Below are 15,920 nucleotides of genomic sequence, written 5' to 3' on the forward strand. Positions count from 1 at the left end.
GTGTTGGTAAATAAATATCTTTTTATTTTATTTATTTATTTAAAATATGACTATAAAATATGATTTTTTTTTAATGCCCTAAGAATTCGAAAGATCTCTGTTTGTAAATTTCCGCAAAACCCAGGTAGCAAAGTGACGTCAGCGACGTAATAATGACGTCATAATGACGTAACGGGCGTCTTAATGACGTATAAATATAAATGCTACCTGGGAAAAGTACCGACACTGAGGATTCTTAAGGGGCCCACTGACTATCAGTCCGCCGGTCGATATCGTCTGGCGGACTGATAGTCAGTGGGCTCCTTTAGCTGTCTTACCAACCTAAGACTACTTTTTTAGGATTCCGTGCCCAAAGGGTATAAACGGGACCCTATAAGACTCCTCTGTCTGTCTGTCTGTCACCAAGCTGTATCCCATGAACCGTGATAGCTAGACAGTTTAAATTTTCACAGATGATGTATTTCTGTTGCCGCTATTTAACAAAAAATACTAAAACCAGAATAAAATAAATATTTAAGTGGGGCTCCCATACAAAAAAATCGTGATTTATTTACCGTTTTTTGCGTAATGGTATTTTAAAATTTAATGGTGGACATTTTGATATAGGGTTTCCAATATCGGTTGTGAGTCTCATGTAATTTATTTTTAATTTATTTACTCAATAAAAAATACACAGCAATATTTATACATATTTTTTCGCCAAACTGCATGATGATATTTTGTCAAACAATTTGTAATTTGTGTTTGTTTGGGAATTAAAAACATGTTTTACTACTACCTAACATTACTGTCTCCAATGTAACTCATTATCTCATTAACTGATTAAACTAATAAAGATTATTAGGTACCGAGAGCTTTACTAAATCTAAATTCGGATTAGATATTTATCCTTCATAGATAAGAATGATTTTATGATTTTGAAGAACTTCTGTACATCTAATTTTTCATAATTATGATCCTATAGTTTTTTCTTTTTTAGGGTTCCGTACCCAAAGGGTAAAAACGGGACCCTATTACTAAGACTCCTCTGGCCATCTGTTCGTCTGTCTATCTGTCACCAGGCTGTATCACATGAACCGTGATAGCTAGACAGTTGAAAGTTTCACAGATGATATATTTCTGTTGCCGCTAGAACATCAAATACTAAAAACAGAATAAAATAAATATTTAAGTGGGGCTCCCATACAACAAATGTGATTTTTGCCGTTTTTTGCCTAATGGTACGAAACCCTTCGTGCGCGAGTCCGACTCGCACTTGGCCGGTTTTTTATGATATAGTATAGGAGGCAAACGAGTAGTGAGCCGAATCGCCTGATGGTAAGTGATTATCGTTGCTCATGGACACCCGTAACATCAGGGGGTTGTAAGTACGTTGCCGGCATTTAAGAAGGGATTACGTTCTTTTCTTGAAAGTTTGAATGCGTTCGTTAAAAAGACTCAAATAGGGAATTACAGGTAATTAAGTTTATAAAATGCGACCTAGATTTTGATGCATGATATGCCGGCTTTAGGTTACCTTTGCTTTCTTCCGAAAAAAACATAAATGTATATTTTAAGGAAGGAATATATATGTAGTGACGACTTACTTGAAACAGTTCAAGTAAACCATTCGCTTACAGGTTTTGTGTACATTGAAAAGTCAATTAAATCAGTTGACATGGACAATATATGCAAATCGATGAAACACTTACTGGTGATGCTTAATTTATTCACGATTCAATGCTAATACATGTTCTTTTGTCGTCACACGTAAAGATATTTGATTTAGTAATAAACAAAAATAAGCGAAATTATAGAAGAAAAATTACTAAGTAAATAAAATAAAATAAGAAAAAACTTACTTTCCACCAAATCCGGTGGTTTATTCAAAATTTGTCGTAAAAAATAACCAAAAACAACGGTTAATATGAAGAACGCAATCGTTAACATCAAAAATCCGAATGGCACATCACTACACTATCACTCGTAAAAAGAAAATAAAAAAAACAACGCGTTCCCGCCAACAATTGACATGCGACTGTTCCCGCGCGCCAATCGGGCATACAATCAAATTTAGAATAGGAGTTCAATACAGCGCTGATGAACCTTACAAAGTCAAGTGGTTGTTGACACTGAATATTATAGTTGTAATTACGCGTCTTTACAATTTGTCCCGTTAATAAGTGACTACATGCTTGATTCACGGGACGATTAATAAAATACTACGAGTAATCACGCGTTGTGCAGCCGAGATAAGGCGTGCCAAAGTAAACGCTTTACAGCGCTGGATGCGCTGAACGTACTACATTTAATTTTGTTATCGTATGATCCCATTGAACTTGATAGACGTAACATACGCGATACGGTATCGGTAGCGTCATTCAACTTGAAAGAAAATTAAGAATATATTCGCTGTTTACTCAGTTGAATAAATAGCTCACCAAACGAAGACAAAAACAGCCAATAGGGGAAATAATTCGTGTATACCGTATACCTTAGCGAATTTCGGTACAGTTGTAGGTCAAGGTGCCTTACACAACATACTGAAAGTACTGATGGATGGGGGTGGCGCTAACGGGTAGAGGGGGGTAATAACAATAGTCTCTTTTTTTAGTTTTTCGTAAATAACTCATAAACAGTGGGCCATAGCAAAAATGTTCTTATATGTTAATAATCTACATAAAATTGCCTACAAGAAAGATTCCATACACTTTTTCGGTAGGACCAGTACTCATAAAGATATTAAAGCGCTAAGAGTTAATTAAAGAATTCTTTGGTAAGTTTTTTTATAATTTCGTAAAAAACTCGTAAACAGTGGCTAATAGCAAAAAATGTAAAACGTAAATAATCTACACACAATTTTCTACAAAAAAGATTGTGATTATAATTAACTTTCCCGCTTTAAAATCTTTTTAAATATTAATCTAAGCCAAATTTTTCCACATGTTTCATGTAGAAAATATTATGCAAAGTATTTACCTATGTGTAATATTTTTCCTTCCCATGGGTCATACTTTACAATTTTTTTACAAAAAACTACAAAAAAGGAACATTAGAATAAATTATAAGTAACTTTCCCTAAGGTTAGTAGTTATTTGCATAAATAGTGTACACACAGGATTACAGGAGGTATACAAAGTTTTCATAATCATTCCTTATTTTCACCATAAATAGCGTACAAATATATAATACTTAAAATTAACATCAAGAAATGAGCGTACTCCCATCTTAAAGGCCGGCAACGCACTTACAACCCCTCGTCAACCCAAACGCAGTGTATCTCGCTTGCACCAATATCAGTACGAGACGAGGGAGATGCATTGTGAGTTCACGCAGTCGCTAGCGAATATGTCAGTATCAAACTCGTGGTAATATACCTACCTATAGGCCGTAAACGCGATAACCTCTGACCACAGATTATATAATAGTTCTTCTCTGACCTCCATCACGCGTGTATTCGGGATAGGGTTGCCAGATTATTTTTGAGAACTATTTGGCGGTTTAAAGGATCAAAAAATAAAGTACACACGGAAAAAATAAAGTATTTAAATTCTTTATGACAAATGGAGGCAAATAATGCTTGGGCTTGTGTAAATTTTTATTTTGTGAATTATTATTATTATTTTTGTAATTATTAATTTTTGTAGTATTTATTTGAATTTTCTTTTAATCAATAAGGATTTAATTGTTATTACTTGTTGTATATACTAATGTAGACTAAGGCATTGTTACTAACAACATTTTTATGGGCCCCAGGCCTGAAATAAACGAATATTTAATTTAATTTAATTTATTTCTTACCAATTTTTTGCTTGTTCTAGTTTCAGTTAAAAAATAAAGTTTATTAGCATACTTCATGTGCTTCGTATTTCATGAAGTATACGGAGGCCAAAATATTTTATATAGTTGGTCAAGCAAATCTTGTCAGTAGAAAAAGGCGCGAAATTCAAATTTTCTATGGGACGATATCTCTTCGCGCCTACATTTTTTTAAATTTGCCGCCTTTTTCTACTGACAAGATTTGCTTGACCAACTGTAGTAAAATACTAATTAAAGTATTATAAAGTATTATAGTATGTCTGGCAACCCTAATTCGGGAGTGCTCGCAGCATCAACACACTCAACTGACCACAGTTCGATCTTATCTCCTTATAATAAGGTTTAAACTGGTCAATAGCGGTGTCTAAGATGGTATAACGTTATCACAACAATCACAACATTTAGCTTTCGTGCTCATCAAATGCTCTTAAACCAAGGACACGTGCAAACTATTCCATTGTTATCATTGTCGCGTCAAATGGTGATCCCTATAACCCATGAAAATATATTAGATCATGAGATCTATGCTATAACCGTTCCTTCAAATTTGGAACGAAGTTCTTTATCGGACGGTTGGCGGATGGGGGCTAGGCTTAAGGGCCCTGCCGTATCGGCTTATCAGCGAAATCGACTCCACACTCGCGTTCGCGGCTTCGCGCCGCGTAGTCTGGAGCGATCTTTAGGCGCAAAAAAGTGTAAACGTAACACACCGTCGCACCGCACTAAGGTGATTGTGCGAAGCATCCATAAGTAAGAGCGAGAAAGCGATATCTCTTTCTCGCTCTTACTTATGGGTGCGTCGCACAATAAACTTGGTGCGGTGCGATGGTGTGCAGTTAATTATATCACGTAAATAATCATATTATAATAGACAATATTACAAAGCAAAATTATAGTTTGTCAAAGTAGTAAAACTGTCTCATTTCAAACGTAGACAGAGAGAATCATACTATATTTGTCTTACACTAGTACTAGCACCCAAAAGAAAAGGATGAGTATAGTTGTTTTTGTTCTTATTTATTGACAATTTGGTTTGACCAACTATAGATATGAAACGTATGAAACACAGATTTATATGAAAGCAGCTGGCAAAATTCCTAGCATCTAGAAAAAACATATTCTCAAAATGCTGGCAACATTACAATAAATGGTTTGTACTGTATCTGTGGTAGTTAAGAAAAGAATTTATTCGGGAAGTACGTAGAGACGTAATCCAAGTGAAAAATAAATCTCTTCATCTAATTTTAATATAGTTAAGTGTTATTATCAAGTGCAATTTACATGGATAATATTTTAATTAGTCTGTAATTCGTGTGATCAAGATGATAATTGAAAACCCGGACGCCTTTAAATCATGGCTGACTTCCATATTGGAGCCTCTGTAAGTACATTTTGGCGTTCAAACGCAGCCATTTTAATTTGCCAAGGTGTTATATTTTTGCAAAAATAAAGCCAATTTTGTGACTTACATGAATGTCACGGTTCTGAGGCCGATTTCCACTGAATTTTAGTTTCTATTTCCACTTTCTCCACTGAAAAGGTGTCACGTTACAAATTTCGTAATAGTTTTTTTGGTACTGCGCTTGGCAGTACAGATTGATATACTACGCTGAAATTTTGACAGCTTTCACATTGATTTTTGCGTATTTATCCATGAAACTGTCGTCAAATCGTATTTACAATTATGGTTTTTGCTTCACGCTTTTAGATATTGCGCTGCAATTTTTATTGTGTCTTTTGTTTACTGTTTACTTCAGAACAGTATTTAATTCTGAATGTATGGAACATAACCTTAAAATATTTCATCATAAAATATTTATGGACTATTTCTGGGTTAACTAAATGAAAGCTCTACAGTATTCTAGTGCTGTTTAAATTTATTTTGATACTTAGTTATTATTTATGTAGATAATCATGCTTTTTTATCTACCTACCTTGTTTAAACACACATAGTTGACTTGATTGAGTACCTAGTTAGGTACCTATAGTAATAAAGTCCTCTTTTTAACCTCTTGTTTGTGTCTTTCAATTATTCATTTGAACTGAACTGATTGCAGATATTTTTTGCTACTACAGTAACCAACAGTATATACAGTGTAAACTCTATATAGCGACACTCAAGGGACCGGACGTTTTTTGACGCTATAGAGAGTTTTCGTTATATAGAGAGAAATTAATATGAAAGTAAAGCAACTATCGGCAACACATGTCGACGTTATAGGGAGTGAAACGTTATATCGAGTGACATTATATGGAGTTTACACTGTATGTGGTATTTTCTTTAAAAAGGGACCTTATTAACGATGCTCCGATATAAATACAATGCCGCGCGGCACTGTGCGGCGTAAGCGCCATCGACAATAAGGTCCCTTTTCATAGAAAATGCCCCATATTAAGGACCCCTGTCCTTGGCCTTATTACAAAAGGCATAAGGTCCACCGATGGACAGAGTGTTGCTGTTTGTACAACATCCATCTATTATTAGAACATTACCACACTCACAATCTAATTTTATATGGCGTATATTTCTGTAAATAAAGCAGCATTTAGCTCTCCCAGTGAGTTTATTATTAATCTAATCTTGAAGAAAATGATTGTATTATTTCAATTCAATTCAATTTTGGGGTAAACTGTCTCCATTGATACTGTCCATGATTTCGCCAATGTCAAAGTGGGATCCACGTGGGATCGAATTAACATTTCTTGATATAAAGCATTAACAGCTAGTGTACGGTAAAAGTATAAACAATAAGATCATTGCCTCTAGGGCTCTAGCCAGACACGGTTAGAGGTAGAAATACCAAATGCTCTTAGAGCATGACGTTGTTCGGTAGTTGGGTTATGAGCTCTTGTAAGGAGATAGCTGGACTTTACAAGTGGGGCTACTTGGCATTGACATCAGAATGGTGGACGCTCTTCATCATGTCAGCCGATAGACGTCCACTGCTGGACATAGGCCTCCCCTAAGGCTCGCCACTCCGACCGATTACTAGTCTACGCTCTTACATGAAATTTATAATTGAGATGAATTGGACCACAGTAGGACATAGAACAGTTTTTGTTAATCATCATCATCATCATAATTCCACGCAGACCAAGTCGCGGGCCAAGGCAAGTTACAACATATCTAGTGTAATAATAACCATGCCATGCTCGGCATCAAACTTCAAGATCGAGTGAGGAATGTCGAGATCCGACGCCGCACGCAAGGTGCGAGATGTGGGAGACGTCATTACCAAGCTTAAATGGTGTTAGGCGGGACATGTTGCCAGGCAGAGTGATGGCAGGTGGACCAAAATGTTGACGGATTGGTGCCCGCCTTCGGATGAAAGAAGCGCCTGGCGTCCGTTGGCTCGTTGGGTGGATGACGTTCGAAAAATCGCGGGGCACTTTTGGATGAGACTAGCCCAGGACCGGGAAAGGTGGCGTACACGAAGAGAGCGATTGAAGGCTAGAATATTATATTATATTTATATATTCTGTATTTTTTATTTTTATAATTTTACATTTTTATTATTGAAGGCTAGAATGATGATGAGTGTAATAATGAGAAGTCGCGTGAACATTTTTCATTTTATTGCCAAATATATAAATTTGTTATGTAATTGGCATCATGAACATTATCTTCTCTGATAAGATATTGTTACCATAATAATTTCAGAGATATGGCAATTGCGTTGTTTTTATAGATAAATAATGTTGTCAAGTGCGATTAAATTAAATATTTATATTTAACATAAAACGTAATTTAACAGAGGCACATTGCAGTGAACTCACTAGGCAATGTCCGAAAACTTAATTTAACAGAGGCACATTACAGTAAACCCCGCACTAGGCAATGTCCGGTCAAGGTCATCACGAGTTACCAATGTTGTATTTATATTACTAGCGACCAAAGATAGATATAACTCCGTAATAGATGTTTACAGTCTAAGGAAAAAACGTGCTTCGAAAATCAAGAAAATTTGATTCTCGTTCAGAGGGCGTCACTAGTTTTGGCCCACTGTCGTATAGATGGCGTTGACTGTTTCTTTTGTTATTTAACAATTTTAACGCATATCAGTGAAAGAACATGGGTCAAAATCATAAAAATAATTAGTGCATTTAAAAAAAATCATATTTAAATACATTTTATCGTATTTTTATAAATCTTAATTTTTAGTTTTAAAGTGTGTCAACAGATGGCAGTGAATTTACTGGGGTTACAAAATTTACTATGACATTACCGCTCTAGTATAAGTTACTCTATGCTAGCGACCCACCCGCCCCGGCTCCGCACGGGTAGTTCAACTAATTTACACAAAACCTTTACAAATTATACATATAAACCTTCCAATTGAACCACTCTATCTATTAAAAAAAACCGCATCAAAACCCGTTGCGTAGTTTTAAAGATCTAAGCATACGTAGGGACAGACGGACAGACAGCGGAAAACAACTTAAAAATTTGTTTGAATGTTTACAAGTATATGACTTATCTCTTGATAAAAGTACTTACTTAAATTTTTGCAATACGTAAATAATGAATAATGATGAATTGTAAATTTTTGTATCTAATGTTAATTCTGAATTGCTTTCAAACATAAATAATGTATTTTTTGCTAGTTAAAATGATCTGTTAACGTTGACATGTAAAATATCACTTTTTACCAATAAATGCAATCAATCAAGCTTTGTCCCCAGCACCAGTGTGACGAAGCCGAGTGGATTAAGATGAGGAAGTTATTTATTTATTTATTTTAAATTTCAGATGCGACGCGGACCCCGCTGCGCTCGCCAAGTATGTGTACGCGCTGGTGAAGAAGGACAAGCCGCTGGACGAGCTGCGGGACGGCATGCTGGACCAGCTGGACGTGTTCCTGCAGCAAGGTTTGTGTTTTTTAATGTAAGATGCGACGCCGACCCCGCCGCGTTCGCCAAGTATGTGTACGCGCTGGTGAAGAAGGACAAGCCGCTGGACGAGCTGCGGGACGGCATGCTGGACCAGCTGGACGTGTTCCTGCAGCAAGGTTTGTGTTTTTTAATGTAAGATGCGACGCCGACCCCGCCGCGTTCGCCAAGTATGTGTACGCGCTGGTGAAGAAGGACAAGCCGCTGGACGAGCTGCGGGACGGCATGCTGGACCAGCTGGACGTGTTCCTGCAGCAAGGTTTGTGTTTTTTAATGTAAGATGCGACGCCGACCCCGCCGCGTTCGCCAAGTATGTGTACGCGCTGGTGAAGAAGGACAAGCCGCTGGACGAGCTGTGGGACGGCATGCGGCAGCAAGGTTTGTGTTTTTTACTTCAAACTTCAACATTTATTCAGCAAATGGGCTACCAGGGCACTTTTACACATACAAGCAAAAAAATGATAATAATACATCAACGTATATAAAACTATAAAATACAAACTTACTGCAACTACTCATTCAAACTAAGGTATTACAATTAATAATAGCAAAGATAGATATAACTCCGTAATAGATGGATACAGTCTAAGGAAAAAACGTGCTCCAAAAATCAAGAAAATTTGATTCTCGTTCAGAGGGCGCTACTAGTTTTGGCCTACAGTCGTATAGATGGCGTTGACGGTTTCGTCTGTTATCTAACAATTTTAATGCATATCAGTGAAAGAACATGGGTCAAAATCATAAAAATAATTAATGCAAATAAAAAAAAACATTTATCTATATTTAAATACATTCTATCGTATTTTTATAAATCTTCATTTTTAGTTTTAAAGTGTGTCGACAGATGGCAGTGACTTTACTGGGGTTACAAAATTTACTATTTGCGAGGTAACGCATATACGCAGTTTCAAACATATCTACAAAATCGGCAGCAGTGTGTACAAATCAACTGGTATTGTAAAAACTCGGGAGAGACAAAAACCGTAACCTCAAAAATGCGACATATAACATGTTCAATCCCACAGGGAAGTGTTACTGGATGTCTTCTATTCCTTGCTTATATAAACGACTTGCCCAAAATACTAAACATAAACACTAAATGCGTGATGTTTGCTGATGACGTTTCCATACTCATAAGTAGTGATAGTAGCACAGAATGTAACAAGCGCTTGTCAGAAGTATCAAAAACAGTTTGCGAATGGCTAGAAAACCACAATTTAGAGATAAATCTTAGCAAAACCAAAATAATACAATTTAAACCCATACAGAAAGCCGCATTAGAAATGACATTACAGATAAACAAAACGATTATTGAAGAAGTAACTGAATTTAAATTATTAGGAATAACAATTGATTCAGGAATAAATTGGAAATATCATATTCAATCCGTCAAAAGTAAATTGAGTAGCTTCATATATGCATTAAGTGTGCTCAAGGTCAATACAAATCAGAAAACCGCGTTATCAGCCTATTTTGCCTTCGCCCATGCATGGCTCCAATACGGTGTAATATTATGGGGAGCCAGCACTGATGTACACCAATTACTCATATTACAAAAGAAATGTATCCGCATTCTATCAAATACCCGGGTACCAGATAGCTGTCATCCGCATTTCATTAAACTTGAAATCCTTACGTTACCCTCTATTTATATTCTGGAAGCAGCTCTATTTGTTAGGAAGAACATGAATTTATTTAAACAAAAAGTAATAAAATCACAGAGACGAAATAAAATAAACCAGCTAGAATTACCAACTTCAACGTTAGCAATGTTCAGAAATGGTCCGTATTACCGATGTATACTAATAGCAAATAAAATACCCGAAGAAATAAAAAACGAAACCAAAGATGAATTGTTCAAACGAAAACTTAAAGATCTGCTAATTAAAAGGTGCTATTACTCTATTGATGATTTTTTTAATGATACAACCTTATCGAATTAAAATATATATATGTAAATGTTAATAAAATGTAAATCATATTTTCTTGTACATTGAATCAATTTAGATTTTAAGCAATTATGTAAAATATTAAAAATGAAATTTTATTATTATATATGAATTTAATCATTTTACTGTCTACGTTAAATTTAATGGTTCCTAATCTAGTTAAAATGAAAAATATGTATTTTTGACGTGTCATGTTGCATGCAATATATATAAAAATAAATGTTGAAATATTATTGCTTTAGTATTTAGTATTAAGTTTTAGTTAATAAGTACATTGCTATATACCCTAACAGGGTTCATGTGAACACTTTAGCTGTAAAATGCTCTTTGTAAGACCTTCTGTAAACACATGATTATAAATGCAATAAATGAATTATGAATTACTATGACAGTACCGCTCTAGTATAAGTTACTCTATGATAATAGTAATAATAAAAGACGTTTATTCAAGAAGTTGAACATAATAAAAGTACACGATAATGCTTACAAACTAATTGAAAGGGAAGGTGGCTCAGCTGATGTCTGTGCCAAGCAGGCTTCGGGGCACAGCAGCCCCAAAGGTTTTCAGCAACGTAATTGTATCTAGCTAAGGACAGTATAAACATTTACACTATTATTTGCCATAAACTTATTTTCAACAGACTTAAAAGTTTGGAAGAGTTTCATGTTAATTCTATCTTTGTTTCCAGAAACGAAACCGTTCGTGGACATGCTGTTCAAAGCTCTGGAGAATAACGAGTACGTCAAGTTGATGGAGAAGGGACAGCCTTCTCCGCAGCCCGAACAGGACATGGAGAAGGAACAGCCAGCTGAACTGGAAAATCATGGTGAGCGAACATAAGATTTGATTTGTTTTTTTGGCCTTTGGGGTCATCCATTAATTACATCACACGTTTGGGGGGGGGGGGGGGGGTCAAGAAAATGTGACATGTTGTGACAAGGGGGCGGGGGGAGTCACAAACTTTGTGACGTCACATTAAATTTGCCGATTTCATTGAAAAATGTGATGTTACACCAGGGAGGGGGGGAGGGGTCAAAAAACCTCGAAATTTGTGTGACGTAATTAATGGATGAACCCTTTGACACAAGAGAATGCTACTATGCCCTATTCTGCGTCACTTTTCGTCAGTTGGGTACTCCAAAGGTGGCCAGGTTTTTTAGGGCTTTGCCATTTCAGTAGTATTTGGGATGCCCGGATGGACGTGTTCTACCTGGTTTAATATATTCAATATGTATAGAATAGAATAGTTTTTATTCGTAAACACACAGACAATAGACATACATAACATTAAAAGAACATAGTGAAAATAAAGTGTCAGGAAATGGCTCCATCTTAGCATGCTGCTGGCGACTTCCAGCGCTGATCTTCCGTTGAATCCGATGAGACCATGGTGAGAATCACGGAAGGTAACAGACAAAAATAAAGCAACATAAAAATCTAAATATGTAAGGGCCTCACGGAAGTTTCGTTATTAAAATAGTACATTTTACAACTAGTGTAAAAAGACATTTCACACGTGTTGTAAACGACGTTTTTTGATACAATTGCGAAAAAATAATAAATTAATATATCATTAGTAGAATCATAACACCAAACCAAACCAAAACCAAAAGTACCTATACAGCCCTTGATACTTGAGCTGCCGCAGCCCGCGATACCTTCATACTCGTGCGCGCCCCGGCCGCGGCCGCCGCGGGCCCGGCGCGGGTTGGTCAACGACACCTCCGAGTAACGAGTGAGGCCCTGGTACTGTATTAAAAAAGGATTGTTATAGTGTAGTAGATGAACTTGTTTTAATTCCAGTGGGTACCGGTTTGGGTTCGGGCTTGGGTTTGGGTGTCGGCGCGGAGTCCCCGCGCTCGGGCGTGCCGCGCGCGCGCTCGCCGCACGCGGGCGCGGCGCCGCGACACCGCCTGGTGCTGTGCCGCGCCGCCGCCGCCCCCGGCTCCGCGCCACCACCACCACCACCACCACTGCACCCGCCGCAGAGGGAACATACACTTATTAAGGTAACTACATGGACATTCACTTTCCTCAGCGGACATAGTGTATGAATTTTCTCAAATGATTTTTACGACTAGGACCCGAAACTATTAAACAATCAAAATCCTTTATTTTACCTACTTATAATTGTCATTGTACATGTTTTTGACCCACTTTTAATTTAAAAGTGTATACTTCTATCACTTACTCACATTACTTGTTTTTTAGGGTTCCGTACCCAAAGGGTAAAAACGGGACCCTATTACTAAGACTCCGCTGTCCGTCTGTCACCAGGCTGTATCTCGTGATCTGTGATAGCTAGACAGCTGAAATTTTCACCGATGCCGCTATAACAACAAATACTAAAAACAGAATAAAATAAAGATTTAAGTGGGGCTCCGATACAACAAATGTGATTTTTGAAAGAAGTAGACAGTCAGTACTTGGATGGGTGACCGTTTTTATAGTTAATGGTACGGAACCCTTCGTGTGTGAGTCCGACTCGCACTTGGCCGGTTTGTCTTTGTTTGTCCTTGTCTCCACTACCCTAAGATTGTCTGGAAGAGATCGCTCTTTAGCGATAAAACCACCTATTGTCTACCATAGTAAGGATTCAAAATTATCCAGATAAATAAGTCTTTGATAAATTGATTTATTGTTGTAAGCACTTGACGAAGCCTGCGTTGCTGATCATGAACTATGTGTTGTATATTATACATTTGATAAATTGATAATTATCGCGATAATTATCAGATAAATATCGGATAATTAATCCAGGTATGGGGCAGTGGATGGTGCTATATTTATTTACTGTGAATTCTTTGTTAGTAAAAAATAATGATTGGGGCGTTTTTTGCTATGAACAAATAAAAACTTGCTAAGTTTTTTTATTAAATTATTATTGAAATATAAGATAATCATCATGTAACAATTTAATAATATTTCGTAAATTATAGGTTATTATCAAATCGATAATTATCAAGCATAAAAATCACGATAATTATCAAGATAACTATCATTGATAATTATCCTTTTGAACCCTAACCATAGTTTTAGTGCTTAATTTGTATGTCACGTCCTTAGTCATATTGGTGAGCAATAAATAATTTAGGATAAGATAAAATTTATTTAATTAAACAATATCCAAAAATAAAAATGATTTGTATTGTATGCGGGTCCACACAGACCGAGCCACCTTGCGAGGAAATTGCCCCGCGAAGCAGCTCGGTCTGTGGAAAACGTACTTCGCTCGATGCACATCTACACAGCCCGAGCTGTTTCGCGAGGCAATTTCCTCTCGAGACGGATCTATGTGTGGATCCCGCCTAATAAAATGTCATTTGTTTTTACAGGTGTTACCGTTGACCGAACTATTGGAAGAACCAGTGGATCAGCCGCCTAGAAGGCGGGATCGTAGAGAAAACGTAAGTTCATTTAAATTTTACATGATATTTTAATGAAAATGCGGTGTTCGTAGTGGCAAATCTTCTCTTCGTTGATTTACCATTTTACCATTTAACATATGGAATGAAAAATATTTATTTCGATAGCTATGGACTCATATAGATTTATTAGTAGACTTAAGCGAGGTTTAGACTAGCAAGAACTTGCATGCAATTTTCGTTACATTGCGGTATCTGATCAAACTTCTGAATACAGTTTACTTTAGTAGTCGGCAATGTAACTTAAATTGCATGCAAGTTCTTGCTAGTCTAAACCTCGCTTTAGGAACGTAAAGCGTTGCGTTACATTGCGGTATCTGATCAAACTTTTGAATGCAGTTCACCTTTTAGTCGGCAATGTAACGTAAATTGCATGCAAGTTCTTGCTAGTCTAAACCTCGCTTTAGGAACGTAAAGCGTTGCGTTACATTGCGGTATCTGATCAAACTTTTGAATGCAGTTCACCTTTTAGTCGGCAATGTAACGTAAATTGCATGCAAGTTCTTGCTAGTCTAAACCTTACTTAATGTTAGTACCTAAACCTAAATAACATATAGACTAAGTTTGTATGGAGAATCTTTTGTCCTCTTTCCTCTTAAATTGTGATATACATTCTCTCGTATGTTAAGTTTTTTGTGGTTTAACATTAGGAATATATAAATGGAGAGCTAGCCACGGAAATGGGTTGGCAATTTGGTTGGCTCTTAGACTAATAACGAGATGTGTATGTGGACAGATGCGCGAGGATCGTCGCCGGCGCCGCTCGCGCTCGTGGGAGCGGCGTGCGCGCGCGCGGAGACACGTGCGCGACGTGCGGGACGTGCGCGACGTGCGCGACGTGCGCGAGCCCGACGACCGCCGGTCAGTACACACACACACACACACACATCACCACTACATAGATAATATATCGTAGGGACCGTGCCCGTTGGAGGCTATTTGAACAACTACCATGAGTTGGCATTTGACATTTATTCATATTCATATTTATTAATAATGTACACATACGTTACACGTCAAAATTATAATCAGTGAAATAATAATTAAGAGAATTTACATCTAAACTAAATAATCATGTGTAAATTATTCACAAATGTGTTTAATAAAATCACAAGTTAAATAGTATTTTATACAATCGTGATATAATAGAGAGCTTTTCAGTCGAGTACAGTGTTTAAGCAACGAAGCTTGCTGAGTTGCCTAAGTGAGGTACGAGATTGAAAAGCTTGATTATATCACTATTGTATACTTTTTCTACGAGTCATGTAAAATTATACTTTTTTTACTATAAAACCTAAATAATGAAAACTGGTACTCTCGCTCTCATGACATGATATGTGCCATTCTCAATCAAAAGGGTACTTATTGTCGGTTGTCAATAAGGCGACAACGTGGTACCTTTTGGTTGAAAATGTCACATATTTATTTTATTCATGTGATTCTAGTCAAAGATAGATATAACTCCGTAATAGATGGATACAGTCTAATGAAAAAACGTGCCTCGAAAATCACGAAAATTTGATTCTCGATCAGATGGCGCCACTAGTTTTGGCCTACTCTCGTATAGAGGGCGTTGAGTTTCGTTTGTTATTTATAATTTTAACGCTTATCAGTGAAAGAACATGGGTCAAAATCATATAAAAATAATTAATGCAAATAAAAAAATCATTTATCCATATTTAAATACATTTTAAAGTATTTTTATAAATCTTCATTTTTAAAGTATGTCGATAGATGGCAGTGAATTTACAGTGGTTACAAAATTTACTATGACAGTACCGCTCTATCTTATTATCCCTCTTTGCTATTGTATACTTTTTCTATGAGTCATGTTAAATGGTTTAATGGTTTTTAAAG

At 36.6% G+C, this 15,920-nt stretch overlaps 2 protein-coding genes across 2 annotated transcripts in view; one reads left to right on the top strand and one right to left on the bottom strand.

Moving 5' to 3' along the window:
* Nucleotides 1–2,204, bottom strand: part of LOC134753616 (acetyl-CoA carboxylase) — a 170,786-nt gene extending 168,582 nt beyond the window's left edge. The window contains exon 1 of the mRNA XM_063689553.1: nt 1,842–2,204. Coding sequence (XP_063545623.1) covers nt 1,842–1,929 — 88 coding nt within the window. The 5' untranslated portion in view covers nt 1,930–2,204. The remainder of the gene's footprint in view (nt 1–1,841) is intronic.
* Nucleotides 2,205–4,969: 2,765 nt separating this feature from the next.
* LOC134753623 (zinc finger protein swm) overlaps nt 4,970–15,920 on the top strand; it is a 50,439-nt gene continuing 39,488 nt past the window's right edge. Inside the window, exons 1-6 of the mRNA XM_063689559.1 lie at nt 4,970–5,179; nt 8,549–8,667; nt 11,327–11,464; nt 12,442–12,647; nt 13,974–14,045; nt 14,800–14,924. Of these exons, the coding sequence (XP_063545629.1) occupies nt 5,121–5,179; nt 8,549–8,667; nt 11,327–11,464; nt 12,442–12,647; nt 13,974–14,045; nt 14,800–14,924 (719 nt within the window). The 5' untranslated portion in view covers nt 4,970–5,120. The remainder of the gene's footprint in view (nt 5,180–8,548; nt 8,668–11,326; nt 11,465–12,441; nt 12,648–13,973; nt 14,046–14,799; nt 14,925–15,920) is intronic.

Source organism: Cydia strobilella, chromosome 27, assembly GCF_947568885.1.
Source record: "Cydia strobilella chromosome 27, ilCydStro3.1, whole genome shotgun sequence".
Taxonomy (NCBI): Eukaryota; Metazoa; Arthropoda; class Insecta; order Lepidoptera; family Tortricidae; genus Cydia; species Cydia strobilella.